General features: G+C 53.1%; 1 protein-coding gene across 4 annotated transcripts in view; it reads left to right on the top strand.

Moving 5' to 3' along the window:
* TPST2 (tyrosylprotein sulfotransferase 2) overlaps positions 1-26,001 on the top strand; it is a 46,051-nt gene extending 20,050 nt beyond the window's left edge. The window contains exons 2-7 of one of the 4 annotated variants that reach the window (XM_087857183.1): positions 12,627-12,934; positions 13,593-14,498; positions 17,300-17,516; positions 20,982-21,032; positions 23,788-23,836; positions 25,511-26,001. In XM_087857183.1, coding sequence (XP_087713309.1) covers positions 13,657-14,498; positions 17,300-17,516; positions 20,982-21,032; positions 23,788-23,829 — 1,152 coding nt within the window. In that variant the 5' untranslated portion in view covers positions 12,627-12,934; positions 13,593-13,656 and the 3' untranslated portion in view covers positions 23,830-23,836; positions 25,511-26,001. Of the gene's footprint in view, positions 1-12,626; positions 12,935-13,592; positions 14,499-17,299; positions 17,582-20,981; positions 21,033-23,787; positions 23,837-25,510 lie in introns of all 4 variants that reach the window. The other 3 variants (XR_015722305.1, XM_045791223.2, XM_087857182.1) reach the window with 3 other exon arrangements.
* Positions 26,002-26,473: the final 472 nt, after the last annotated feature.

The following is a 26,473-nucleotide window of genomic DNA, read 5'->3' as shown; positions in this document are numbered from 1 at the left end:
CTGGATGGCAGAACCAAGATGCTGGCGTGAAAATATGACCATGACCTAGCGTGGCGTGGAGCACGCAAATTTCGGAAGGGCGCATGGGGCCCGGGGCTTCTCAGCCTGCGGCCAGATGCTTGTTTGTGGCGGGGGCTGACCTGGACTTCCTGGAAAGAAGGGCAGGCGGCCCCTCCTCAAACCCATCAGCAGTGGTTACCTCTTAGAAAAAAAAGGGGACAAGCACAGCATTGGAGATTTTGCTCCCACAAGACTTAAGCTTTCTCTCTATATTTTTTTTAATATGGAGGTGATACCTGTGACTTGAATACTTAAGTAAATTTTAGGACTAGGAAGGATACAAGGACTTCTTCTAGAGTTGTGAGGGGTTTAATTAAAGGGCACACCTGCAGCGTCCGCCCGGCACAGTGCCTGGCACGCCCTGGGAGTGCAGCCAGAGGAAACCACGGTGCTTTATTTTGTTGCTTTATTTTGCTGCACGCATTCCTCCTGGGAGCCCTAAGCGTATGGAAACATTTTGGGGGACCCCATTTGCATGTGGGCAAATTATCTCCAAGACAGGGGGGACTTTCCCAAGGTCACGCAGGAAAGCAGAAGGGAAGCAGTCTTTGTTTCTCCTCTGTTGCACCAGGGCCCCTGCCAGGTGTTTGGACCTCCCGGTCATCCCACCTGTGGACTGAGGCCATCTGGGCTCTGTCAGGTCCCCCAGCTTGGGGATCACTTGATGTTCACGTGCCCATCTGGCACCCAGGAAGCCAGCAAAACTGGAAGTGGCAGGGGTGTGGCTTGTGGGGGAAGCTGTGCTGTTTTTGCCCCGCAGCGCTAGGGGGATGGCCTAGGATGTGGAGCCTGTGAAAGAGGACCTTGGCAGAAAAGGCGCCTGTAGATGGGCACTGGCTGCCAGCCTTGTGCAGCTTCAGAGGCCTATTGCACCTCTCTCACTCAAATACCTGCCATGGCTCCCCAGTACCCACATCTGAATTTCCTTCCTGTGCCTGCTGGGTTTTTATTCCATGCCCTTCAAAGGATTCTCCACGACATAACTAGATTCCAAATACTAGTAATAGTGATAACTGTAGTAATAGGACCCAGAGCACCGATGGTTTTCAAGAACAGTACGAAGTGCTTTCCATGCATTATTTTATTTAATCCATACAGAAACCATCTGGCACTGCTGCAAGTCTGATTCTCATTTTACATAGGAGGAGACGGATGCCCACGGTAGTTGAGTGTCTTGCCCAAGGTCACGTAGCTCCTGGCCCTGCCGGGATCTTACTGACTCCAGAGCCAGACTTTTGATCAGGAGGCCAGCCTACCTAATCTCGTTAGGAGAATGAGCCAGCACGATGCCAGCAGAGAGGAGGCTCCGTGTCTGGAAAGCCGGGCCTAGGCCTGGCCTGCTCCATGACCTTGACCAGACTCTGCTCTCTGGGCTTGCCCTCGGCTTTCTCGAAGGGCTGGCTCTATATTCCAGGGCTGAAGGTCTCCACGTTATGCAGCAAGCCTAGAAATCACCCTGATTTCATTTTTCACTTCTTTTCTTCTGTATCACACCATGGATACATATCCCCTATGGGAGAGTTAGAAAATTCAGGGGGAGGGGGCGCCTGGGTGGCACAGCGGTTAAGCGTCTGCCTTTGGCTCAGGGCGTGATCCCAGTGTTACGGGATCGAGCCCCGCATCAGGCTCCTCCGCTATGAGCCTGCTTCTTCCTCTCCCACTCCCCCTGCTTGTGTTCCCTCTCTCGCTGGCTGTCTCTATCTCTGTCAAATAAATAAATAAAATCTTTAAAAAAAAAAAAAAAGAAAGAAAATTCAGGGGGAAGAAAAGGAGAAATAAACGAAGTTCCCGTTAGCATTTTAGGGTGTATCTTTCTGGAGTATTTTTCCAACATAAATATTTACCTGTGTGGGATCAGCCAGTCTCTCTGTCACCTAACTTACCTCAGATGTCTTGCAGGGTAATGGATTTTTTTTTTTAAAGATATTACTTATGTGAGAGAGAGAGAGAAAGAGGGGGGGAGCAGAGGGAGAGGGAGAAGCAAACTCCGTGCTGAGTGCAGAGCCCGATGTGGGGCTCAATCCCACGACCCCAGGACCATGACCCGAGCCGAAATCAAGAGTCGGACACTCCACGACTGAGCCAGGCGCCCCCAGGGTAATGAATTTTTATAGGGTCACATCCAGGTCTGTTGTGGTTATACTGTGGAATGTTTAATGAGAATACCTAATTAGAGATGACGATAATTTAATAGCTTACGTTTACTGGAATCCTCCTCCTGCCGGGTCCTACCCTGAGCACAGCAGTCATCCCAGCAACCCTCTGAGGCAGGCCACTCGGCCCATTCGACAGATGAGGACACTGAGGCTGTTGCCGTGACCTGGCCCCAGGTCTCATGGCCCATCCTTGGCAGAGCCGAACGTGGACTAGGTCCCTCCTGAGCCGTCCACCCGTGCCCTTAACCACTGTTGGGCCACCCCGCCCCTTGCCTCATTTCCGTCTTCTCTTTGAGGTGGACACGTGAGCTGGGTGCTGGCCAAGAAAGGAAGGAAGACCAATTAGGAGACACCATGGTGGCCTGCGGTGGCCCGATCTGCAGCCCTGGGGAGTGTTCCTGCTCGGAACAGCCCCTCCTCCGGGGCTGGAGAGCCACTTGGCCGTGGGAATTTGCCAGAGCTGTGTGGGGTGCAATCCAGACTCGCTCAACTGGACAGATTTCCCAAGACTTAAGAGTGTGGGTGGCCGGAGCCTCTCCCTGGAGTCTGTCCGTGGCTTCCAGTCCTTAACGAGTTTCTGGGATGCCTGCTACCAGGCCACCTGCTGTGGTCACCCTGAGCAGTGGAGCCCACACATGAGCCTGGAAAGAGTGATTTCCATCTTAAGGTTCAGAGAGGTTTAGCGCCTCGTCTGAGGTCGCCTTCACGGCTCTTGTCATCGAGAGCTGGAAGCGTGGGGGCATCCTGGGTCACACGTCCTGGGGCCCAGCATGAGTCAGGGCATGGATAAAACACTGGGGAGGTATTCTCTTATTTCCTCTCCGCCGCCCCAGGTGGTGGGCACTGCCTGTTCTCATTCTACAGATAAGGAAGCTGACCTCTTATGTCCTTTTTAAAATGCTAACCCTGAGCTGCTTTTTCAAGTGGAATCTTCCGTGGAGTACCCCTTGAGGTGTTGCATCAAAGAAGGTTCTAGCCATTGAAGTTGGGTATGGGGCAGGGAAGGGAGACTCAGAGTTCAGCCACCCCCTCGAGTCAGTGGCGGGGAAACTGAGTCCTGGAGAGGGAAGAGGCATGTCCTGGTGGCATGGCACTTGGGCAGAGTGTGTAGGATTAGAAACCCCTTCCCCTTGTCCTGGGTCAGGGAATGTCACTCTCTGCTCTGCTTTCCAGGCTGGCGGGGCCCAAAGGCCACAGACTGGGTGTCTGAACTTTACGTGCAGGACACGTGGTTTGGGTAAAGACAAGCCTGCCCTCTGCTCTTTCTCACGGTGAAGCCTCCATCTCTGTGAATCCTCACGGCAGCCTTGCTCATAAGAATTGTTGGACCCATTTTACAGATGAGGAAGCTGATGCCCAGAGGCAGGTGCACACCCAGGCCGGCTGAGTGCTCCTCTGGGGCTCTGTGCACCGCTGGTGACTGACACACACCACTCCTTCTGTTTCCCCACATGGCTGGGTTGCGTGTCTGGGGCCAAGGTCACCCCAGCTCTGGTCCCTGGTGTCCTTCACTCGCTTCAGACTTGAGTTCCTATCCAAGGTCACATGGTGGTGTGTGTTGCCAGCATAGATGGAGGTCATGTTTCTTCCTAATAGTCGTCTTGCCTCCTGCTTTTATTTTTTATGTAAAATCAAAACACCCAAGCCACACTCTGGGCTATGCCCTCAAGCTTTTTCCAGTGTAGACCCCTGCCGCTCTTGTGTTGGACGGTGGCGAGAGGCAACGGGCAGGAACGGGAGCCTAGCCCCCACCCCCCTGGCAGAAGTACAGCTCTCTGGCTCCTGGAGGCACCCTCTTTGGATGGCCTCTGAAGGTCCCGGGAGTTTGGAGGAGGATTTGATTGACTCCCATTTAACATTTCCTCCAGGTGTCCGTGTAGGTGACAGATCCAGGCAGCGGGGCCTTGGTCACCGATAGAAACCACATATATCTTTAAATTGCTTGCTAGTGGCTACAGATATCTCTTCTCGGAACACACCTTACGTTTGTCGTAGGGCCTGCCTCTAGATCGCATTTATTGTTTTAATAAATGAGAATGTAGGTTTATCAGAGCTGGCTTTATCAGAGCCGTTTTTGTATGCTGTCCTTAGCCAAATTTTGCTATAATTGGTGTCCTTTTGATCCTCTGTATTTTATTTGATTTAAAAACACTCTCAGGGCGCCAGGGTGGCTCAGTCAGTTAAGTCGCCGACTCTTCATTTTGGCTCAGGTCATGGTCTCAGGGTTGTGGGATCGAGCCCTGTGTCCGGCTCCATGCTGGGCGTGGAGCCTGTAAGATTCTCTCTCCTCTGCCCCTCCCCTGCACCCCCCAGCTGCTGCTGCATGCTCTCTCTCTCAAAAAACAAAAAAACAAAAAACAAAAAACCACACCCTTCTCAGAAGGGGCCTGTCATTGTCACCAGACAGCTGAAGGGCTCCATGGCACAAAAGGGTCCAAGGACCAGCTAGACATGGGTCTGCATCCTGTGTGAGGGCCTGGCCTGGGCGGGCACCTCGAACGCCAGTTCCAGTGCCCTAAGCAGCATTTCCTTGAGCGGTGGGGTAGGGGGAGCAGCACTCAGTGAAAGGCAGATCCCCCTGGGCCTCATCACATAACTTCTGAATTGGGCACGGGGCTGAGGGGTCTGTGGCACGGGGGTTTGAGAACCAAAGGAAAGGGGAGAAATCCGTGGTTACAGTCATAGAGCCTATTCTGAGTGCTGTCAGGTCATTTGTTTAATCCTTACAGCTCCGTTAGTATCCCCATTTCACAGGTGAGGAAACTGGGGCACGGAGAAGTTAGGGACTACGTCCCCCTAGCCTCCTACCCCGGCAAAGGCTGCATTGCTAATCATCAGCAGAAGCAGGACTCCTACTCCAGTGCTCATTTCCCCCACCCGCAGCAGCTTCTTGGCAGAGGAATGGAGACAGGGTCCCCTGTGGGCCTGCATGCGTGTGGGTACGTGTGTGCGCGCGCGCGCATGTGGGTGCATACACGTGTGTGGCGGGTGTAGGAAGCCCCGGCCCCACAGGGTCACCCTGGCCTTCTCCTGTTTGCATTGTTCACCAGGCAGGGGCCCCATGTGCTCCCAGGCAGGAAGCCGGGAGCAGGGGCCACGCTGGGCGCAGGGGGGGCAGCGTCGGGGCAGGGCTGGGAGCCAGAGGTCAGGTGTCTGGGCGGCCACGTGACAAATAGCTTCCCCATCTGTGCGCTGGGTGGGGTCCGGTTTCGGGGAAGTGATGAAGAGCTCCGGTTCTCGCATCAGACAGACCTGGGTTCCAGTTCAGGCTCAGTTACCCTCCGTGTGACCTTAAGCTAGGCACCTCGCCTCTTTGAGCCTCACCTCCCCTCTCGGTAAAGCGAGGCTAATCATACCGTCTACCCCCAGGGAGGTGGTTAGAGGCAAAATGTCCGTAGAAGCACCAGGCACACGCGAATTTCTCTCCCTAAGTCTTTACTTGGCAACAGAACCAGATGCCAGATGATTCTTATGCTGCTGCTGCTTTTTTTTTTTTTTTTTTTAATGAACTGTTTGTTTTCCCAAGTTGTACATTTTTTGCTCACCCACCAAAGGCTGGCCACCTGAGGCCTCCCACTGACCCTTCTGGGACGGAGCCCAGAATATACACCAGCTCCCACTGGGGCTAATCGCATTCACATTTCCTGGGCTTGCCTGAGCCCCGCTGGGGGCATGTGCTGCCCCAATGGGTGTTCGCAGCATACGGACCAGGGGGTCGGCCAGCAGTGGCCCGCGGGGCAAACCTAGCTCGCTGCCTGATTTTGTAAATTGCAGCACGGCCACGTGCCTTCCTTGGTGTGTCATGTAGAGCGGCTTTCCTGAGTGGAGAAGCTGCCACACGGACCGTGTGACCCACGCGGCCAAGATCATTGGCTCTCTGGCCCTTGACAGAGGAGATTTGCTGATCCCGCCTCACCAGGCCACTCGTTTCTTCCTACGTGAGTCCCTTCGTTCTTCGTCCAGGAGCTGTGAGGACAGTGCTCACAATATTAAATGCTAACGTTTTTGCGTGTTGACTCCATGCCGGGCTTGGTGGAAGATATGTAGTTCCTCGAGACTCTCTTTGGTCTGGGTGTGATTCCCATTTGTCAGGTAGGAACACTGAGGCTCGGAGAGCCACACCAGAGTGGGGGAGCCGGGATGTGAGCCCTGGGCCTCATCACTCGCTATCCGCAACTTGTACCTAACAGGGGGCTGAATTGGGCCTCCTAGGGGGAGCCTGGACAGCACATGGGGGCCCTGCTTTGGTTATTTTTGGTAAAAAATGTGAAGATTTGGGTCTTCGTCCTGGTTCCCCTGCTTATCAGCTGTGTGGCCTTGGGCAGGTGACCGCACCTCTCTGAGCCCCAGAGATAAGTGGTAATAAGGGAGGGTCAAAGGAGGTCATGGGGGTGGCGGGGGAGTGAGGACAAAATTCAGTGATCTGTGTAAAACCCTTAGCTTAGTACCTGGCATACAATAAGTGCTCAATAGGGGCGCCTGCGTGGCTCAGTCCGTTAAGCGTCTGCCTTCGGTTCAGGTCATGATCCCAGGGTCCTGGGATTGAGCCCCGCCATCGGGCTCCCTGCTCAGCCCTCTCCCTCTGCCTGCCCTTTACCCCTGCTTATGTGCACTCACGGGCTCTCTCTCTTAAGTAAATAAATAAAATCTCTTAAAAAAATTAAAACAGTAAGTGCTCAGTAAGTAAGAGCTAATATGTCTAATGCAGCGTGCCAGCCCACCTTCCCTTCTTCCATTTTTAAGCACTGAGAATGCTTTTATGCCCAAGAGTTATTCTTTGACCTCTTCCTCTTGCCCCGTTGGAATCTGGCTGGTTTCCCTCCAGAGTGGGGCAGCGGTCTCTGCTCCCTAGAGGCCTGACCCCAGAGAGCACCCCTCTCCTGTCTCCCCAGCTCTGGGGTCAGGGTGGTGAGGTCAGGGGGATGGGCGGTAGCCATGGCAATGGAATGTTTGGGAGCTGGCGCCCACAGGGAGAGTTTGCAGGGCCGATGGCTGAGCCCGCTCACAGGGGCACCGGGACCCCCTCCGAGGCCACTCTGTAAGTGCAGCCACCTGCCTGCTTCGCTGGCGTCCTGTGCTTGAGCCCCCCTCCCCGGTCCGGGAGACCTCTGAACCTGGAGAAATCAGGCTGAGTTAGAAAGGTCACACGAGCTTGAACCCAGATCAGTGTGGTCTCATGTAAATGTCACCTCCTCCTGCGGCACCTTATGGCAAGTCTCCCCACCCCACTGCGGGCATTTCCTTCTGAGCCTTTGTCACAGGCGTCATTATCCCACATGCTGCCTTCTTGCCCTCCTCCAGGATGTCAGCTCCATGAGAGCAGGAGCCTTGGCTGCCCTCGAGGTGTCCCAGCATCCCGATCTGTGCCTGGCACACAGTAGGTGTGAACATTGGTGGAATGAATGAATGTGGGTTTAAAAGGATCTCGAGCACTCAACAGCCCTCTCCCTGTCCCTCCCTTCTAGTGGTCATTCAGGGAAAACCATGGGCCAGTGCAGAGAGAGAGCAGAGTCCCCCCTGGGCCCCCCTGGCTGCCCCCATTTTATGAGTCACGTGATGTGACGCCCAGGACAGCATCTTGGGGACATAGCCAGCCAGCTTGGAAAATGACTCGTCTTCCTGCTAGATGAGTGGCTTCTGCAAACCACTTCAGCTCTCGGCCTTTCAAACTCCTTACCCATCAAGTGGAGATAAAAGGCCTCACCTTAAGAGGTTCTGCCCAGCATGAAATGAGAAAAGGGAAGGGCAATGGGTAAACAGCACTTGCTGTTTGCCAGGCGCTGGCCCAACATTTTCTAACTTATTTACACCTCCCAGCACCCCGAGGAGGTGACTTCCTCGTTGGCACTGACCACACTGCAAATGCCCTATCAGGTATTGCTGTCCTTCCCATTTTACAGATGCAGGAACTGAGGTTCAGAGAGGCTCAGTGACTTGCCTAAGGTCACACAGCCAGTAGCTGGGGGAGCCGGGATCGGAGCCAGCCCAAGCAGCCTGCCCCCTCTCCCAATGTGTGGCATAGAACTCGAAAAATACTAGTCATTCTGTTATTTTATTCTAGAGAAAGGCAAGTTGACAACATTCTGAAGTATGTCTCGAGGAGAAACATGTTATCACCAAACACCACTCCTGATGGCCTTTTCAAGTCCTCGTATTTCCTCCTTGTCTTTTTTTCTTTCTGTGGTTTCTGTTTGCTCTTTGATTTGGCTGATTTGGCAGTTATGCTTTAGGGGCATAATTCTGCACATCCTGCCCCCACGAGGGCCTGTATTATTCATAAACTGGAGAACGGGGGTCAGGGGTGCTCCCCCCTTCCCACACGGGGCTCTTGTGAGGATGAAATGAGGGCTGGTGTCGAGTACACAGTGGTGCTTAATCAATGCTGCCCTTCCTCCTACAAGAAGAAGGGGGCTCAGTGACCCCCCACGCCCATACATCTCATTTGTCTTCCGAATCAGCGCCCTCGGTAGAACTTCCTGCCAGTGATGGGAATGTTCTAGGCCAGGATCCACAAACCCGTTCTATAAATGTCCAAATAGTAAGTGTTTCAGGTTTTGCAAAGCGGGTAAGGTTTTTATTGCTGCTTCTCTCCCTTTCCCTGCCCCCCCCTTCCCTTAAAAAAAGATAAAAGCCATTCTTCACTCAAAGGCTGCAGTTTGGATTTGGACCAAGGGCCACTGTTTGCTAACCTGGTCTCAGACCTGCCCTGTCCAGCAGGGTAGCCGCCCCACCCCACCCCACCCTAGGGCTACCAGGCCCTTGAAGTATGGCGGGTGCACACAAGGAACTGAATTTAAAATGTTCTTTCATTTTACTTAATTTAAATGTAAATGCCTGACTAGTGGTGGGTAACACCCCCCCCCCCCCCAGCGGACAAGCAGCTCTGAAGAACCCCTAGTGGCTGGCAGGCCTCTCTGAGCACTGTGGCATCTCAAGGGCCGCCCGAGGGCAGCTGGGCCCCAGCCATCTCACTCTCTGCCTGAAGAGCTTCAAGTGCCTTGTCCCTAATTGTTTCTATTTGTTCCAAGAGGCAGGCCTCTGCTGTGGGCCTCCCAGGCCCCAGGAGCCCCAGGCTTGTGTATTCTGAGGCTCAGGGGTGGGGCAGGTGGGGGGGGCTGGTTGCTGTGGTTACACCTGGACCCCCCTTCTCCATCTCTGTGTATGAGAACTCAGCACCCTGCTTTTGCGAAGACAGACACAAACTATAGAGGTGAGGCGTGAGCAAGAGGGAGCGAGGACAGAGAAATGCAGTCAAGGCCTTACACCTGGCGCATCTCCAACATGGCACAAAATAAAATAATCGTGGGGGTTTCGGAGTGTTCGTGATGAACGAGTCACCGTGAGCTTTCAACAAACAACCGCCCACTTTACGGAACAGGAAAACTGAGGCCCAGAGGACCGATGATTTATATAGACAGGGAGTCGTCCAACTGCAGAGCTGTGTTCTGAACCACCCCTACGTCCTGGGAGAGGACCAAGAGGCCCAGATTCAGCGTGTGAGGCTGTGATTTGATTTCCTCGTGGGCCTCAGTCATCCCATCTGTAGCATGGGGGGAGGTGAGAACCAGACTAGAACTCTTCCACCCTGAATGGTAAGGACACAGCAGTGAGATGTACACCAGGAGCCCCTTGGTTCCACATTAGCCCCCAGCTTCCTGCCGGACCCCATTGTACTCATAGCCCCGTTCCTTTAGCGCAGTGGTTAAGAGCTGGGTGTCGGAGATGTCTGGGTGGCTCAGTCGCCTAAGCGTTTGCCTTTGGCTCAGGTCATGATCCCAGGATCCTGGGATTGAGTCCCGAGTCAGGCTCCTTACTCAGCGGGGAGTCTGCTTCTCCCTCTCCCTCTGCCTCTCCCCCTGCTTGTGCACTGTCTGTCTCTCTCTCTGTCAAAGAAATAAATAAAATCTTAAAAAAAAAAAAAAAAAAGAGCTGGGCATCTCAGTCTGGCAGATCTGGATGGGGATCCTAGTTCCGGCAGTCCCCTGGGTCAGTTGCTCTTCCTCTTGGGGTCTTTTTTTCTTCTTTAAAATTGGGATCCTCATACTCTCCTCGTAGGGGGACTAAATGATACAAGGCACTCACGTAGTAGGCATTTGGTCAGTATTAGGTGGCAGCCACAGGACAGTGTCCCACTCCGAGGGTGCCATATTTATCCTAGGTTAGGTATGTGATACCCTTTTGTAGTTGGGCAGTGTACAACATGTTCAACCATACCCAGCAGCCCCGGATGGGGATTAGTGATATAGTGGTGGTGGTTGTTGCTTATCCTTATCCTGGTAAGCGGCCACGAGGGCTGGAACCCAGCAATGAGAGTGCCCAGGGGAGGTTAGTGCATCCAGAAGGTCCCCCCCCCCCCAAGTCTGGGCTCCTCCACAGACTGCGCTAGAAAGAGCCTCTCCACTCCCCCGGCCTCTTTTACTGGGCAGCTACACTCCCCTGGCTGGCGTTGTCCTCTCTGGTTGAAATGCAGCGGTAGACAGAGCCAGATCGCGGCAGCGTGCAGGGGGCGGGCCTCTTCGTCTCTTAGAAAGATGATGGTCCTGGTAGTAGAAGGCTGAGTCCCACAGGGGACTTAAGCAGCCTCACGGAGCAGATTCAGGGCATGGCCAGAATACAAACCCTCTGCGTCCCATATGACCAGTGCTAGGTTTTGTGTGCTGGCTCAGCGCCTCACAAAATTTCCCTAAACCTCATAATAGCTCCCCGAGAGAGGTTATTATGCAACCCCCCATTGCCTTCTGTTCCCTCAAAGCTCCATTCTCTCGCTCCCCGCCAGTGTCAGGAGGAAAGGGTGGTGGCTCTAATTCAAACTAAAGTGTGATTGATTGTCCTCCAGGAGCACTGACACTGAAATAATAAACAGAATTTGAGTCTCGAGTCTAAGAGGAGGATTTCAGTGAGCACTCGAACAAGTTGACGGGTCCTTGGAGAGATTTCCGAGTAGCTTTACGTCCTGTCCAGCCTGCCTTAGCCCTGAAAGTAGCTCTGGAATCAGATTTCCCCGTCCCAGACCCTGAGTTCAGAGGACCAGGGAATCCCCACCATTGTCGGCAGCATGGGACAGGCGCAGTTTTCTGGGGAGAGGGTCCCCAGCTATTTTCCGATGCTCACAGAGGCCAGGGACCCCAGGCTGAGATTAATCTGTGCTGTGTCAGTCGCTTCTAGAACCCTCACAGCAGCATCTGAGGTCAGTGCACCCCACCCCTCTTTGCAGCCAGGAAGCTGTGGTTTACGTGGGGGAAGTGACTCTCCCAAAGCCACATGGCCAGGAAATGCTGGGGCCTCTCAGCAGTTTGGACCCCAGGGCCGAGATTGTGTGTTGCCTCAGTTCTGATGTTGATTTCCCACTTGCTACGGCCCCAGGGGCTCCAGGCAGCCCAAGCCCTTGTGGGTGGATCGGTCCAGCTGCAAACTGGGTCTTTCCGTGGTTTCGGCCAAGTCTCATGTCCATTGAGGAACACCGGCTCCCGCTCCCTTCCCACGGGCCCCGCCCCCCTCACAGGCTGCATGCAGCTCCCCCCTCCGTGCTGCGTTCTTCCCTGGCTGGGCTTTCGCACTGGCTGTTCCCTTTGCCAGGAAGACTCGTCTCTGTCTTCCCCACCTGGCTGTTTGAAAACCAGCCATCGCTATTCAGGCTCTGCATGAGGGCCACCGCCTGCAGGAAGCCTTCCCTCACCTACTCAGGTAGAACCTGTCACCCCTTCCCAGGTGTGGCTCCACGGTGTGGGTAGACTTGGGAGCGGAGGCCGTGTCTCTTGGCTCCCGAGCCCAACTCCAGGCACGCAGAGGGTACTCACTGAATGTGGGGATAAATAAATAACCAATGACCATGGTAGAGACCACTGGTAATATCCTTTCAAATGCTACCTATGTGCCAGGCACGTTCCTCAGTTTTTAAGGGAGTCGTGTAATGGTCATGCTGGCCCTTTAAGGTTGAGACTCTTAGACCCACTTTACAGATGAGGCTCAGAGAGGTGAGGTGTGTTGCCCAGGCTCACACAGCCACACAGGAAGGGGAAGAGTTGGGATTCGAACCCGGGCCTGCCTGCCTTTTCAAATGCCCTCAGACCTCAAGACCTCACTTTGATTCTGGAAAGGAGGGGCCTTGAGGATAAACTAGGGAGGAGGGCAGGCCTGTCATTTGAGGGGACTGGAGAAGGGGGTGGCTGGGCTGGGTGGGCCTCCTTCCCAAAACAAGCCCCTACTTGAAGACTTGCCCCTGAAGTCTGATCGTCGTCCCTGGGGGGCATGAGGAGCCCAGTCTGGGGCTCGTAATTCATGTCCTCAGTCATCCCCTGCACGTGTCCCCACGTCACCATCACAATCGCGGCATCCCTGAGTCTGCCGGGGACCAGGACACCAGCAGGAGCCTCCTCTCTGACCTCCCTGCCTCCATTCTCGCCCCTGCAGGCCCTCTGCCCAGGAGCTGCCCTGAGAGTACGTCCTGCTCCATCTCCTGAGAACCTGTGTGGCTTCTGTGTCCCCCGGTTTTTCCCTCTCCCTCCCTTCTGCCTCCACGGCCTCCTGAGGTTCTTCAACCCCCAACACCCTCTCCTGTCTGGGGCTCTTTGCATTTTCTGTTCCCTTTGCCTGGACCACTCCCACCCATCTTCACAAGGCCGGCTCCTTCTCATGCAGGATTCAGCTTGGATGCCACCTCCCCTGAGAGGCCCTCCCTGACCTCCCTCCTCCTTCCGCTACTTGAGCCCTCTCACCATGTAAGCCATTTTTACCCTGTGGCTATAGCTTGTATGCTATCGCTTCCCCCACTAGGAGATGTGAGCTTCTTGAGTTCAAAGGCCCTGCTGTCTTCGCCATTTGCCTGTCCCCAGCACTGAGCGCAGTGCCTGGCACCTTTTTATACTTAATACCCATTTGTGGAATGAAGACTGAGTGAATGCGTAGTGATTCCAGAAGAGGCTCAGAACAGGATAGGCTATTCCACACCGTCTCCTGGGTGGCAGTGTGGTCCTTCGGAGTGGGCCGGCCTGGGCTGGAATCTTGGACCCCAGCTCAGCTGGTCCCCAGGTGGGCACCCCTCGCCGCCTCTTTCTAGGGCCCTCCTGTCCTAGCGCTTCTGGCCTCGCCCTGTGCCTTCAACCAAGGCACATCCCCCAAATCCTTACCACTCACCTACGAGGTGCCAGGCTTTGTACTAGGCTCTGGAGAGACAGCCATGAACAGAACACGCAAAAACCGTGCCCTTGCCAAGCGGATATGCTGCTGAATCCGGACATTCCAGAGCATTGCTAAATGTGGAAACATTTTGAGAGTCGATGTCAGAGTAATTAATACCCCCACTCGTTAGATGAAGCCGACCGTCGGGGTGTGTTTGGTTAGGACCCGCAGCTCACAGGCGTCCCTCTCTCTCCCCAGATGCGAGCCCCTCCGGCCCCCCGCTGACCTGTCGCTGAAGCCGGCCCGCCCCCCCAGGCCCAGCATGCGCCTGTCGGTGCGGAGGGCGCTACTGGCGGCCGGCTGCGCGCTGGCTCTGGTGCTGGCGGTCCAGGTGGGGCAGCAGGTGCTGGAATGCCGCGCGGTGCTGGGGGGCCCGCGCAGCCCCCGGGGGGCCATGCGGCCCGAGCAGGAGGACCTGGTGATGGTGGGCGCGGACCGCGTGGAGTACCGCTACGGCAAGGCCATGCCGCTTATCTTCGTGGGCGGCGTGCCCCGCAGCGGCACCACGCTGATGCGCGCCATGCTGGACGCCCACCCAGAGGTGCGCTGCGGCGAGGAGACGCGTATCATCCCGCGCGTGCTGGCCATGCGCCAGGCCTGGTCCAAGTCCGGCCGCGAGAAGCTGCGGCTGGACGAGGCGGGCGTGACGGACGAGGTGCTGGACGCCGCCATGCAGGCCTTCATCCTGGAGGTGATCGCCAAGCACGGTGAGCCGGCGCGCGTGCTGTGCAACAAGGACCCCTTCACGCTCAAGTCCTCCGTGTACCTGTCGCGCCTGTTCCCCAACTCCAAGTTCCTGCTGATGGTGCGCGACGGCCGGGCGTCCGTGCACTCCATGATCACCCGCAAGGTCACCATCGCCGGCTTCGACCTCAGCAGCTACCGCGACTGCCTCACCAAGTGGAACAAGGCCATCGAGGTGATGTACGCCCAGTGCATGGAGGTGGGCAAGGACAAGTGCCTGCCCGTGTACTACGAGCAGCTGGTACTGCACCCCAGGCGCTCCCTTAAGCTCATCCTGGACTTTCTGGGCATTGCCTGGAACGATGCCGTCCTGCACCACGAGGACCTCATTGGCAAGCCGGGTGGCGTGTCCCTGTCCAAGTGAGTGAAGCCCTCGCCCTGCACCTAGCCCCGCCCCGGCCTGGCTCAGAGGCAGTAGGTGGGAAGAGTAGCGCTGTCTCTCTGAGCTGTGTGGCCTTGGGCAAGTCACTGTGCCTCTCTGAGCCTCTCCTTCATTATCCACAAAAGTGGGGCCATCAACTCTTCCCTTTCCTGAAAGAATCAGCAGGCTTTGAATGTGCTTTATAATAAGCCATCGTGGGTAAAGGTTGACTTAGGAACACCGATGTAGAACCAGGTTGTCTGGGTTCCCATCCTAGCTCTGCCACTTCCTAGCTGTGTGACCTTGAGCAAGTGTCTCAACCTCTCTGTGCCCCATTTTTTTAAAAAAAGATTTTATTTATTTATTTGACAGAGATAGAGGCAGCCAGCGAGAGAGGGAACACAAGCAGGAGGAGTGGGAGAGGAAGAAGCAGGCTCCCAGCGGAGGAGCCTGATGTGGGGCTCGATCCCAGAACACCGGGATCACGCCCTGAGCCAAAGGCAGACGCTTAACGACTGAGCCACCCAGGCGCCCCTGTGCCCCATTTTCTTATCTGTAACACGGGGGTGTAGTCTGTCAATCTTCCAGCTACCTATGAGCATCAAATAGGTTAATACATATTAGATGCTATTATTCCTATTATTATTATTATCATCATCATCATCATCATCATGACGTTAGCATTGACATCACTTTTATTGGCCTACACATTATCCTCACCCTCATTACCATGGAGTGAGTGCCTGAGGTGTGGCAAGCACTCAGTTAAGCCCCCAACACACATTATTCCTTTAATCCCCACAGCAGCCTGAGGACATAAGAACTGCTCTTCTCCCCATTTTACAGATGAAGAAACTGAGTCTCAGAGAGAAGTTACCAAAGGCCACACAGCTGGCAAAGTGCGGGGCCAGGATTTGAACTGAGGTCTGCTCTGAGACTGAGAGCGTGTGCTCTCATGCTGTCCACATCCGGGACCCCTCCTCTTTCCCTCCTCTGTCTCTTGCTCTCCACCTTCTTCCTCTGAGGAGTCGTCCCTCTCCTGAGACCCAGAGCATGTGAACAGTGCAGGATCTGTGTGCTATCTCTCTGTCTCCATCCTGACAAGGCCCAAGAATCCCCGAGATGCTGGAGCTGGGATTTTGTAAATTACCGTGACAAAAAAAAAAATCAGATGACTGAAGGCATACATCTTTATTTTAGAAAATGGGGACAATTTCCCTAGGAAAGGAGAAACAACCTCCAATCCCACCATGCAGATGTTGAGATAGGACCTGCTGGTCCTCTGTCAGGGGCTGTTAAGAAAACCAGAGTCTTACTGGACACAAACATGTCTCTCTGTAACCCTTTTTCACTTTGTGTCCGGGACCACCTGCCCGTGCCCCCCCCCCGCCACCGCAACATCATTTTAGATGGCTGTGTAATATTCCACTCTGGAACATGATATCCTATTCACTGACCCCTGTTTGTGGACACATGGGTTATTTCCAGCTTTCTTTATTCCTCACAAGCATTGCTCCCATTCGTGTTCTGGGATGTCTGCCTCTGTGTCATTTCTGTCTCACGCAGTCCTGGAGATTCAGGGTGTGGAAAGGCTGTGCATATATTTGAGGTCTCTGACACAGTAGACCGAGCTGAGATTTCTATTCCAGTCTGCAGACTCCAAACCCGTTGCTCTTCCCACCCATCCCCGCCCCTCATCCTCCCTGCCCTCCTCCCTCCTGGTCCTGGCCTCTTTTTGCCACATCTCTCGTTTCCATTCTTCTTCCCAATTTATCTTGTAGTTGGGATGGAAACATCTAGAAATAGACCCTGGATCCTGGGAATTCTCCTGCCCTCCATCGTACAAGGCCCTTGACCTATGATCGGTATAGTCCTTGTGATTCAGATGGCTGGGTGAGCCGGTCATAGGGGAGAGTGGAGAAGCACGTCCGACGGATGGTGGTTCCATTGGCGCAGCCAAGGGTGAAAGCAACCGAAATGGCTATCTTCAGGGGCACGGGCAAAATAAGCTTTGGAGGAAGGGAGCACAGCTGGAGAGAAGAATGAGGTGTCGGGTGCGAAACAATGTCATAAACCAAAACGTACAGCGTGTGAATTCTGCCGTAAAAACTGCAAACCATAGGATTTCCTTGTGTGCATGAGAAAGAAAAAGCCAGCATGTCCTGAGACCTCACAACGTGCCACGTACTCCTCTGGGATTAACTCATTGACTCCCCAGAACGGCCCCATGAGGTGGGTTCTGCCATTATTCCCATTTGTAGAGGACGACTAATGGAGGAGGCTCAGAGAGGTGAAGTAACTTTCCCAAGGCCCCATAGCCAGTGCCGGTCAAGCTGGCGTTTGAACCCAGGCAGTCTGGCTCCTGAGTCTGCCCCTAGCCGCTCTCCTGTATAAAGCACAGAAAACGGATTGAGAGGGTGGGCCCCCCAGATGCCAAGACGAGGTCCCTGCAGGAGCCGATGCTGGGAGTGGAAGCCACTCTTAGCCTTACCAATTGTGTTTTATAATTCTTTCTCAAGAACAAAATATCCATCTTAGTCACCAAAATGAAACGTTATTTTTAAAAAGTCGTGACGTCAAAGAAGCAGAATTTTAAGTGCGTGCTGCCTAATACTGTTTTCCAGTTTCTCGCCACGTGCTCTTATCCCCAATGTACAGAGGAGGTATGAGGAGGCCAAGCGACTGGTCCACAGCCTCACATTCGGCGGGGGGGCGGGGGGCACAGCTGCCCCAGGGCCAGGTACCCCCAGCCTGTCCGGCTGCCCCAGGTGCCATCTGGGTCTCCCTGTGCCCCGCACAGCCTATTTTTTCTCCCCAGGATCGAGCGATCCACAGACCAGGTCATCAAGCCTGTGAACCTGGAAGCGCTCTCCAAGTGGACCGGCCACATCCCCGGGGACGTGGTGAGGGACATGGCCCAGATCGCCCCCATGCTGGCTCGGCTCGGCTATGACCCCTATGCAAACCCGCCCAACTACGGCAAGCCGGACCCCATCGTCATCAACAACACGCACCGGGTGAGTGCGTGCGCATGCGCGGAGACGTGCTCCCTGCCGACAGCGGGGGTGGGACGCGGTGAACGGTAAGATCGCTTGTATTTCCATTTTCGCTTGGGCCACAGGGAAGCTCAAAACCAGCTGGTAGCCTGTCTCTCACACTGGAGCAGCTAACAGCGGGCCCGTTTGTGTACTGATTTCATCTGGTTTCTCTGTGCTTTTTCACCCTTTTCCCACTATGTCTCTAGCTTGTCTGTCTGTAAAGCACATCAAGTCTTTGTTGAGCCCGAGTATGAATAAGCTGTTGGTCTCTTTATTCCCCCATAAATTTTAATGTTGATTTCTCAGACAAATGTGAGCTCGGGGCAGTTTAAAGTACTTTTTAAGCTCTCCTTAGTTGAGGCGGTCAAGGAAGAGGACTTCAATGCGATGGTTTTGAAGCATTAAAAGTCAACTAATCCTGCATAAGGGAATAGTTAGCAAGTTCACGGTCTTATTTACATGTTGCTGTCACAGCTTCTCGTCTCCTCTGGGTGCAGGGTTCTGACTTCCTTAGAGGCATTAGTTAGTGAGGGTAACTGAGCGTGGGGCCCAGGCCTGAGGACAGGCCCTGCTAGCCCTCACCCCATTAAGACCCAGCATCTTAATTCCAGCTACGCCCAGCGTTTCCAAACACATGCTGACTTTAGAAAGTAAACAATTCTTTTTGTTGTTGTTGTTTAAGATTTGATTTATTTATTTGAGAGAGATAGAGAGAGACAGTATGAAGAGGGGTCCTGACACAGGGATCGGTCCCAGGACCTTGAGATTCTGACCTGAGCTGAAGGCAGACGCTTAACCGACTGAGCCTTCCAGGCGCCCCAGAAAGTAAACAGTTCTTATGTTGAAGAGCCAAGGAAGAAAGTCATAACTTCTGTCACTTTCCCTTTAATTCTTCAGTGACTCAAGGAGAAAGACACCGTTTGGTGCTGAAGAAGGCTTTAACGCCTCTCCCACACAGGCAGGCTCTCTTAACCCTGAGCTTTGGAGGCTTGGTCCTTGTGATTGAAGCGGGTCTCAGGGCTTCCTCTCCCCCTTGACATCTGTGGATTGTGCAAACATTTATTTGTGGAAATACTCAGAGATCCAGCGTAGATGCTTAGGCCGTGTCGACAGTGTGAATATTCGCAACCTCGATGTGGTCTATTTTTTATTATTCAGTTATTTTAAGTCATTATTAGTTATTATGTTTTTTTTATAGAGTATTCCTTAGGCTGTACTTAATGTGTTTCATACAGTTTTCTGTACCTATGCTGTATTTCATATACTGTTTTTTATATATATTGCATATATCTTCATAAAATAAAAAAAGATCAATTGACTGGGTTAAAAAGAAGAAACAGCAGCTGGGAATGATCTTGAACTCCAGCCCCCAGGCGCTTCTCACAGGCAGTGTCGGGGCCAGGGTGAGGACCGCAGTGACAACGGGCTCTCCTTACCCTGTGTTCTTAGCCGAGGGCCCAGCGGCAACTTCTCTGAAGTCTCTCTAAAAGGCAGAGACCCAGGGCGCCTGGGTGGCTCAGTTGGTTTAGCGACCAACTCTTGATTTCGGCTCAGGTCATGATCTCAGGTGTCATAAGATTGAGCCCCACGTTGGGCTCTGTGCTCAGCAAGGAGTCCGCTTAAAGGTTCCCTCTCTCCCTCTCCCTTTGCCCTTCCCGCTTGCTCTCACACTCTCTCTAAAAAAAGAATAAATAATAACAAGTAAATAAAAGGCGGAGGCCCCTGCCGTGTCCCAGGATGTGAATCAGAAGCTCCCAGAGTAAGGCCTGACCTTGTGTATTGTATACAAATGTAAACATTTTGATGCGCGAGATCAACTCCCTGAGCCTCTATCGTTTCTTTGTTTCAAAGGGAAGCTGTCTCTGGTTTCTTCCCAGTGGCTGCCTGACACTTGTTTAGCCTTTACTGCGCATGTGTGCGTGCGTATGTGTTTCTGCGCATGCGTGCATGCGTGTGTGTTTCTGCGCATATGTGCGTGCCTGCGTGTTTCTTTGTAGACACCTTTGTTCCTGTAACAGACCTGGGGTGCAGGACGGTCAGGCACTGAGAGGACCCTGGCGCTCGTGAACTTGTCTGCACCTGCGCTGTCCATTAGGGCTTCCAGCCACTAACCTCCCGTGGCCACTGGATGTGACTAGTGAAATCTGGTCCAAATCGAGAGGCATTGTTAAGTGTAAGCTACGCACCAGATTTTGAAGTCCTGGTACCAAAGACAGTATGTCCAGTTTCTCGTTAATCATTTCTATGTTAATTACACATGGAAGTATGACTATTTTAGATATCTCAGGTTAAATAACTGGAGTTACTTCACTTGACTTTCTGGGTTTTTTTGGTTTTGTTTTGTTTTGTTTTTTAAGTGTGACTACTAGACAACTTAAAATTACACACTTGGTTCACATTACTTTCTGTTGGACGGTGCCGGTCTCCACGGTGGTTTATATACGGAAAGATAGTGGAAAAGCCTGGGATTTTCTTTGCCCTAGCTGTGCCCTCTGCCTGGCAGGCTTTTCCTTCAGAGCTGGTTTTCCTTGTCACTGAGGGCTCATCTCAAAGGTCACTTGTTCTGAGAGGTCCTTTGGGACCGCCTGCTCAATAGAAGCCCCTTGGTCACTCCTGAGTACATGCCTTTGTTTTATTTTCTCTATGGTGCTTCCCATGGTTTGATATATTCCCGTTTGTGTTTATTACTCGTGGATCCTCGGGCTCCTCCTCTAGGATGGAGGCTCCAGGAGAAAAGGGATTTTAATTGTCTGGTTAATACTGAGCTTAGAATACTCCAGAGCTTAGAATAATGCCTGAAATAAGAGGAGGTCAATAAATGTTGGATTGTTGGATGGATGGATGATGATGAATGGGTAGATGGATGGATAGATGGGTAGGTGGGTGGATGGATGGGAGAGTGGATGGGTGGGAATACGGGTAGGGGGTGGGGTGGATGGATGGGAGGGCGGAGGGATGGAGGTTGGATGGATGGATGGGAGGTTGGATGGGAGAGTGGATGGACGGATGGACGGATGGGTGGATGGGTGGGAGAGTGGATGGACGGATGGACGGATGGGTGGATGGATGGGAGAGTGGATGGACGGATGGACGGATGGACAGATGGGTGGATGGGTGGGAGAGTGGATGGACGGATGGACGGATGGACGGATGGGTGGATGGATGGGAGAGTGGATGGACGGATGGACGGATGGGTGGATGGATGGGAGAGTGGATGGACGGATGGACGGATGGGTGGATGGATGGGAGAGTGGATGGGTGGGTGGGTGGCTGGATGGGTGGGTGGCTGGATGGGAGGGAGGGAGGGTGAGTGAATAGACGGGTGCCTGGGTAGATGCATAAATAGGTGGGTGGTAAATGGGTGGACGGGAAGGTGGAGGTGACAGGATGAATTTTATTTTTTGGTCATTTCCATGACAGAGATACTTCGTCTCTTTTTCCTAGGTCTTGAAAGGAGACTATAAAACACCAGCCAATCTGAAAGGATATTTTCAGGTTAGAAACCCCAAGGGGAATTCTGAAATCTGTTTATTGGGCTGTCCCACTAGCTTGCGGATGCCCTCGGACACTTCGCTTCTCTAATCTGGCTGATCATTTCCTCGTCAGAAAATTGGGCTGGGGGAGGGTGGGTCAGGCCAGGGGCCCTCCAAGTGTCTGATCCATCTGGGGCCAAATAGCAGCCTTCTGCCCGGGTTGCTCCCATCGCCTTGTCTCCTGGCTTGAGAGCAGTTGGAGGATTGGTGGGGGCTTTCTGTCAAGCTCTCTGTCTCTAGCCTTAAATTCAGTTTTGTAGAAAGTGGCAGTCCCCAAACACGACCCAGCCTGGAATTTTTATCAGTCAACCAAAGAACGAGAACCGTAAGGGTCACCTGGTGTGGGTATCCCCACGGATGTAGACGTACAAATGCCCCTGCTGCCCCCAGCCCATCTCCCTGGCTGTGCCTCCCACACATCCTGGGTATGTCCGTGGGGTGCGGTCCATGGATCATGTTAAGAAGGACCACCCCCTTCACTGATATGATAGCCCCCCTTTAAATGAGGTGTCTTAGTTTGTGTATATGGGGGTTGTTTGTTTGTTTTTAATTTGGCAGAGAAAGGGTGCCAATCTCCAGTTTAATAATCAAATTCATGAATGCTCATTGTCCGGGGTCCTTGGCTTTTGCACCCATCTTAGATCCTTGGGGAGGGCTCGATGCTCCCTTCCTGGGAGTCAGACACCCAGCCCATCCTCTTGCCGCCGTGAACAAAATGTTACGAGCATTAGTCAGCACTAATTTATTGCCTGCTTTAACCGAAAAGATGATGTAACAAGAGCCACACGCAGAAGAGGGGGTGAGGGGAAGGAGTCATCACCCGAAACGCCTTTCCTTTTTGCATAGTATCTTCTTTTGCCCGCCCGAGCAGGCTTTTGGCATTCCTTGCGGTGTCATCAAGTGAGCCGTTTGGGTTTGCATTCTTCATGTTTTCCCATCTTTCGGGTTTCGCTGTTGCCATTTGGAATGGTGACATAGTATTTTCTGGAATGTAGTATGAGCTACTGTTGCCCCAAGATCATGTCCAGTTTCTGCAGTGTCCCGAACGATGGCATGTACACTTCATCTTGACCTTGCCGGGCTCTACTGAGCCCTTCCCTTGGAAGACATCGTTATGAAGTGGCATCAGTGGGCGGAAGGGTCCCGTTCTTTTTCAGACTCTTGACCCAGAAGGCTAAACTGTTGTACAGAAGAGTGGGAGCAGTTTACATTCTCTTGCATTGTGTGGCGTATTCAAGATGTCTGGCTGGCCTGGGACTGTTTCTTGCTCTGTTGGGGGCAAACTGTGGAGGAGTGGCAGGAATGCGCCCTGTCGTTGCGAACACCACCACGCTCCGGAGAGCTGCCCTGCCAACTGCATCGGGCCCCTGCTTTCCTTCCTCATCTCCCTTCCTGTCCTCCACGGGGCACCTGGCTTCCGTCACGGTATCGCAGAATTGGAGAACAGTCTTACGGCAACAGTTCTGTATATGAAGGCATGTGCATTCCACAGGGCACTCTGTAGCCATCTAGAATGATCACCCTGAAACCCCAGAGGTGGAAAAATCGTAAGCAAGCAAAACAGAGCAGCTCACACGTTAGAATTGCAGCGAATGCAGAAAAAGAATCCTCATTCGTGAGGCACCAAACACCACCGCCCCCATTCCAGATCTTTGCTGTTCCTTCTGCCAGGAATGCTCTTCCAGCCAGACCTCTGTGTACCTCGCCTCATTTGCATCTTTTAGAGCTCGGCTTTTGGGGCGTTTTCCAGCACCAACAACCCATTTCTGATTCTCCAGAATCAGTTTGCACAGTGATGCCCAGAGTTCGTGTCAGGCCCCGCAGGTTAAGGGCTCAGTCCCAGAAGACTGCCCCCACCTCAGAGGCCAGCCACCTTGGGGTTCCCCGGCTACCCACATTTCTGCCCCGCCAACTAATATTTGAGAATTTGCTAGAATAATTCACAGGACTTGGGAAAGCACTTTCCTTCCTAGATTAGTGGTTTATTAGAAAGGATACGACCCAGGAATGGTCATGGAAGAGGTACACAGGGCAAGGTACGGGGGAAGGGGTGTGGTGTCCAGGCCCTCTTCGAGCACGCCACCCTCCGGCACCTCCGTGTGCTCACCGATCTGGAAGCTCTCCGAAGCCATCATCTAGGGCTTTCTGGGGAGTGCTCGTGAAGTCGGTATGGTTGATTTAATCATTGGTTATTGGCTTACTCTCCAGCCCTTCTCCCCTCCCCAGAGGCATCCCTTGGTCTTTCTAAGCCACCAGCGCCCATTCTGAAGCCAGATACCTGTCATCTCATTAGCATACAAGAGCCTCTTGTTATCACTGGGAGATTCTAGGGTTTTAGAAGCTGTGTGCCGGGAACCCCAGGACAAAGAGCATATGTTTATTTTTCATTGTGCTTCAGCTTAAATGTCATCCCCTCATAGTGGCCTTTCGTGACCACCGTCTCTGAAGTAGCTCCAGAGTCACTCACAGGAGCCCATTGTATTGCCCGGAGGTGGAGGGGACATTATCTTGCATATGTGTTTGTATAAGCTGCAGAATGGGACCAGGTCGGCCATGTTCACAGCATCCCCAGCACCCGGCCTGTAGTAGGTGTGGGGTGAATACCCCATGAGCGAGTGTGTGCCCGCCCCAGTGATGCTGAGGCTTGACCTCAGGGCAGTGAGATCCTTGCACCCCAACCTGGCCTTGACTCCTTCATGTGTTGCTTCCTCCTCCAGGTGAACCAGAACAGCACCTCCGCCCACTTAGGAAGCTCATGATTTCCAGGTAGGCCTGCAGACGTCCCTTCTCTCCCCCGCCTTCCCCCAACGCCTTCTGAGTCCAGGAGCTACTCTCCTGAAAGCCTTGCCCTTCCAGGGCCTCCCTGGGGAGGAGTGTCCACCAAGGTGGGCTGACCCAGCCCCAAGGGGGGTTTCCATGGCGACAAGCTGGGGAAGCTATTTATAGAATCACAGCTTAGTCTCCTAGCTCTGGATCCGGTGGGGGCAGGGATCATTGCAGGACCAACCAGAAGAAGGTCTGTCTGACTTCAGGGAGGGGGCACCAGGGACTCATGTGATGGGGCTGGGGGCTAGGATTCTAGAACATTTTGGCATAGAATGTTGTCTGTTTATCCTGCTTCTATAAACAGCAACCGGTTGGCCCAAAGCAATTAATGTTCTAAGAGAAGCTCCAAGCAGCTCTGGTCTAAGAATAACCCCCAGGACTTTGGGCCAAGTGCTGCCCCTGGGTTACTCCGTTAACCGTGAGGATCCCTGGGATGGCCGCTGACATAGAGAAGGAAGCTTTCAGAGCCCAGAGGGGGCTCTGACTTGCCCAAGAGCACACAGCCACCAAATGGCAGCATCGTTCTTCCCCCACCCCCCCGCCCCCGGGGCCTCTTCTTCCAGAGTTTGCTTTTGAGGAACGATTTGAAGTGCCTGTCTAGCCACCCGTATCTTGCGCGGGGGTAGGGGGACACGTTCTGACCTTGGTCAAAGATTTAGGATCCCACTTCAGGTTGGCCACCTCCCAGCCTCCATTTGTGACATCCGGAGAAGGGGGATTCACCTGGGCCGGCCGACTGCCGGTGGGGCCGAGAGATGAAGTGAGCTGGCCCAGGTGGGCGCGTGGGAATCCAGGAAGCCTCGTGCCCCCGCTATGCGCGTGGGCGCTGGCGTTAAGGCCCCAGGAAGTTCACTTCCTCTGTCACTCGGGTGACCCCCCAGAGAGGTCACAACCCACTCGCATGGGTTTCTCCCTTTTGCTCTAGACTATAAAGAACCTTCGAGCCTGGCCTCTATTTTTAGTCTCCTGATCTTATTTTTAAATAATCAGCATATCTTCTAGTCTCTTTCTTTCTTTCTTTTTTTTTTTTTAAATCCACTTTGCACCAGCCTCAGGCCCTGTCATTATCAGGGATCCCATCTTGAATGGTGCTGAGATCCCAGAGTTCTGGTGCCTTCCAGAGGCAAGAAACCTCCTATGGGAAGGCTCCTGTGTCCGTGATTCCCGCTCTCCTCTCCCCCTCGTTCTGGGTCTGCAGAGTCTGTAGTTGATTTTTGAACCTTCCTGCTGACAAAAGCCCTCGCTGTACTGTTCCAATGCGGTATCATACATAGTGCGCTTTGGCTCGTCCCTGGTAAACAGTTGGCCTGAAACAAATGCCGATCCTTCCCTCGCCTCCAGAAATCCATTGGCATTGATGACGTAATCATCACCCCTTTCTCCTCGTAAGTAAACAGAGTCTATCTTTGATGTCAGATGGATGCAGTTTGGGATGAGGGTGAGAACCCCAAGGAAAGCTTTTAAATTTAAATTCTCTCTGGCCATCTGGGGTGCGCAGAGATCACCGCCCCTGCTTATGTGAATAGGCGGCAAGACCCCAATAGTTCCTCGATCGCACATATGAATATGGAAGGTCTGTCTGACTCGGCCTAACGTGCTTGTCTTCCTTTTCAGATCTCTGCAGATTGTTGCCGAGAGGAGAAGACACTTTGCATTCGAGTGGAAATCGGACCTCTAATCCAAGCATATTGCTTGCTATTAATCGCCAAAACAGGACTGCTAACGAGGAATGTATTTGCATATGTTTGCAAAAGCTGCATCACTGAAAACTTACCCGGAGACTCTCTACCTTTGGACGCTCTGGGGGGGTGGAGAGCCAGGGGTGTGGCAGTAGTCCGGCTTTTGAAACTTAGGTATTTTTTAATCTTTCCCCTCAAGAACTTTTTTTTAAGAAATGGATTTGCCATTTTTCTTAATTTGCGGGACTGCCTTGGTGGCTTTGTTGGCGGGGACAAGGCCCACACCTGTGCCTCTCCTATTGACCCTTACTTTTCAATTCAAAGAATCTATTTAAGAATTTAATATATGAGGTTTTCTTTGATTCTTCCTCAGTTCTACTCAGATTCAGAGAAAAAAATTATTTGAATAAAGTGAACAGGGACTCATTTGTCTGCGCCTGACTTTGACAGAGCGAACAGATTTTTTTTTTTCCCCTCCATATTGGGTTTTGTCGGGTGCATTGATGACAGGCAAACGAGGTTCCCAGCTCGGGTGCTCAGCAGGGCATGCCGAGCTCCTGTGTTGGGAAGAGAAAAGATGCAGATTAAAATCTGCCAAGAAAACAGGTGCACAGGGCAGGGACAGGGAGATCAGGAGTGAGTTTCCAGGTATGCTCACCTGGTGGAGGCTTACGGGCACGCTTAATTCTACCAGGCACGACGGGCCACGAGTATGACACCAGAAAAGCTTGCCTGAGCCTGAGTGTGCCGTTTTTATCGGGCATCCGTCCTAGGCATGGGGCACCCATGTGACTGACCTCAGTTACTCTGGCTCTGGCTCCTGCAGAGGTCGAGTGATCTGTCATGATCCCAGGCCCCCCCATAAATCACATTGTTAGCATAGACCGTCAGGCCTGGT

This window comes from Ursus americanus, chromosome 30 (assembly GCF_024610735.1).
Source record: "Ursus americanus isolate L20-20 chromosome 30, mUrsAme1.1.p, whole genome shotgun sequence".
In the NCBI taxonomy this organism is placed as follows: domain Eukaryota; kingdom Metazoa; phylum Chordata; class Mammalia; order Carnivora; family Ursidae; genus Ursus; species Ursus americanus.
Note: the sequence above shows the minus strand (reverse complement) of the source record. Positions and strands in the feature narration are given on the sequence as shown.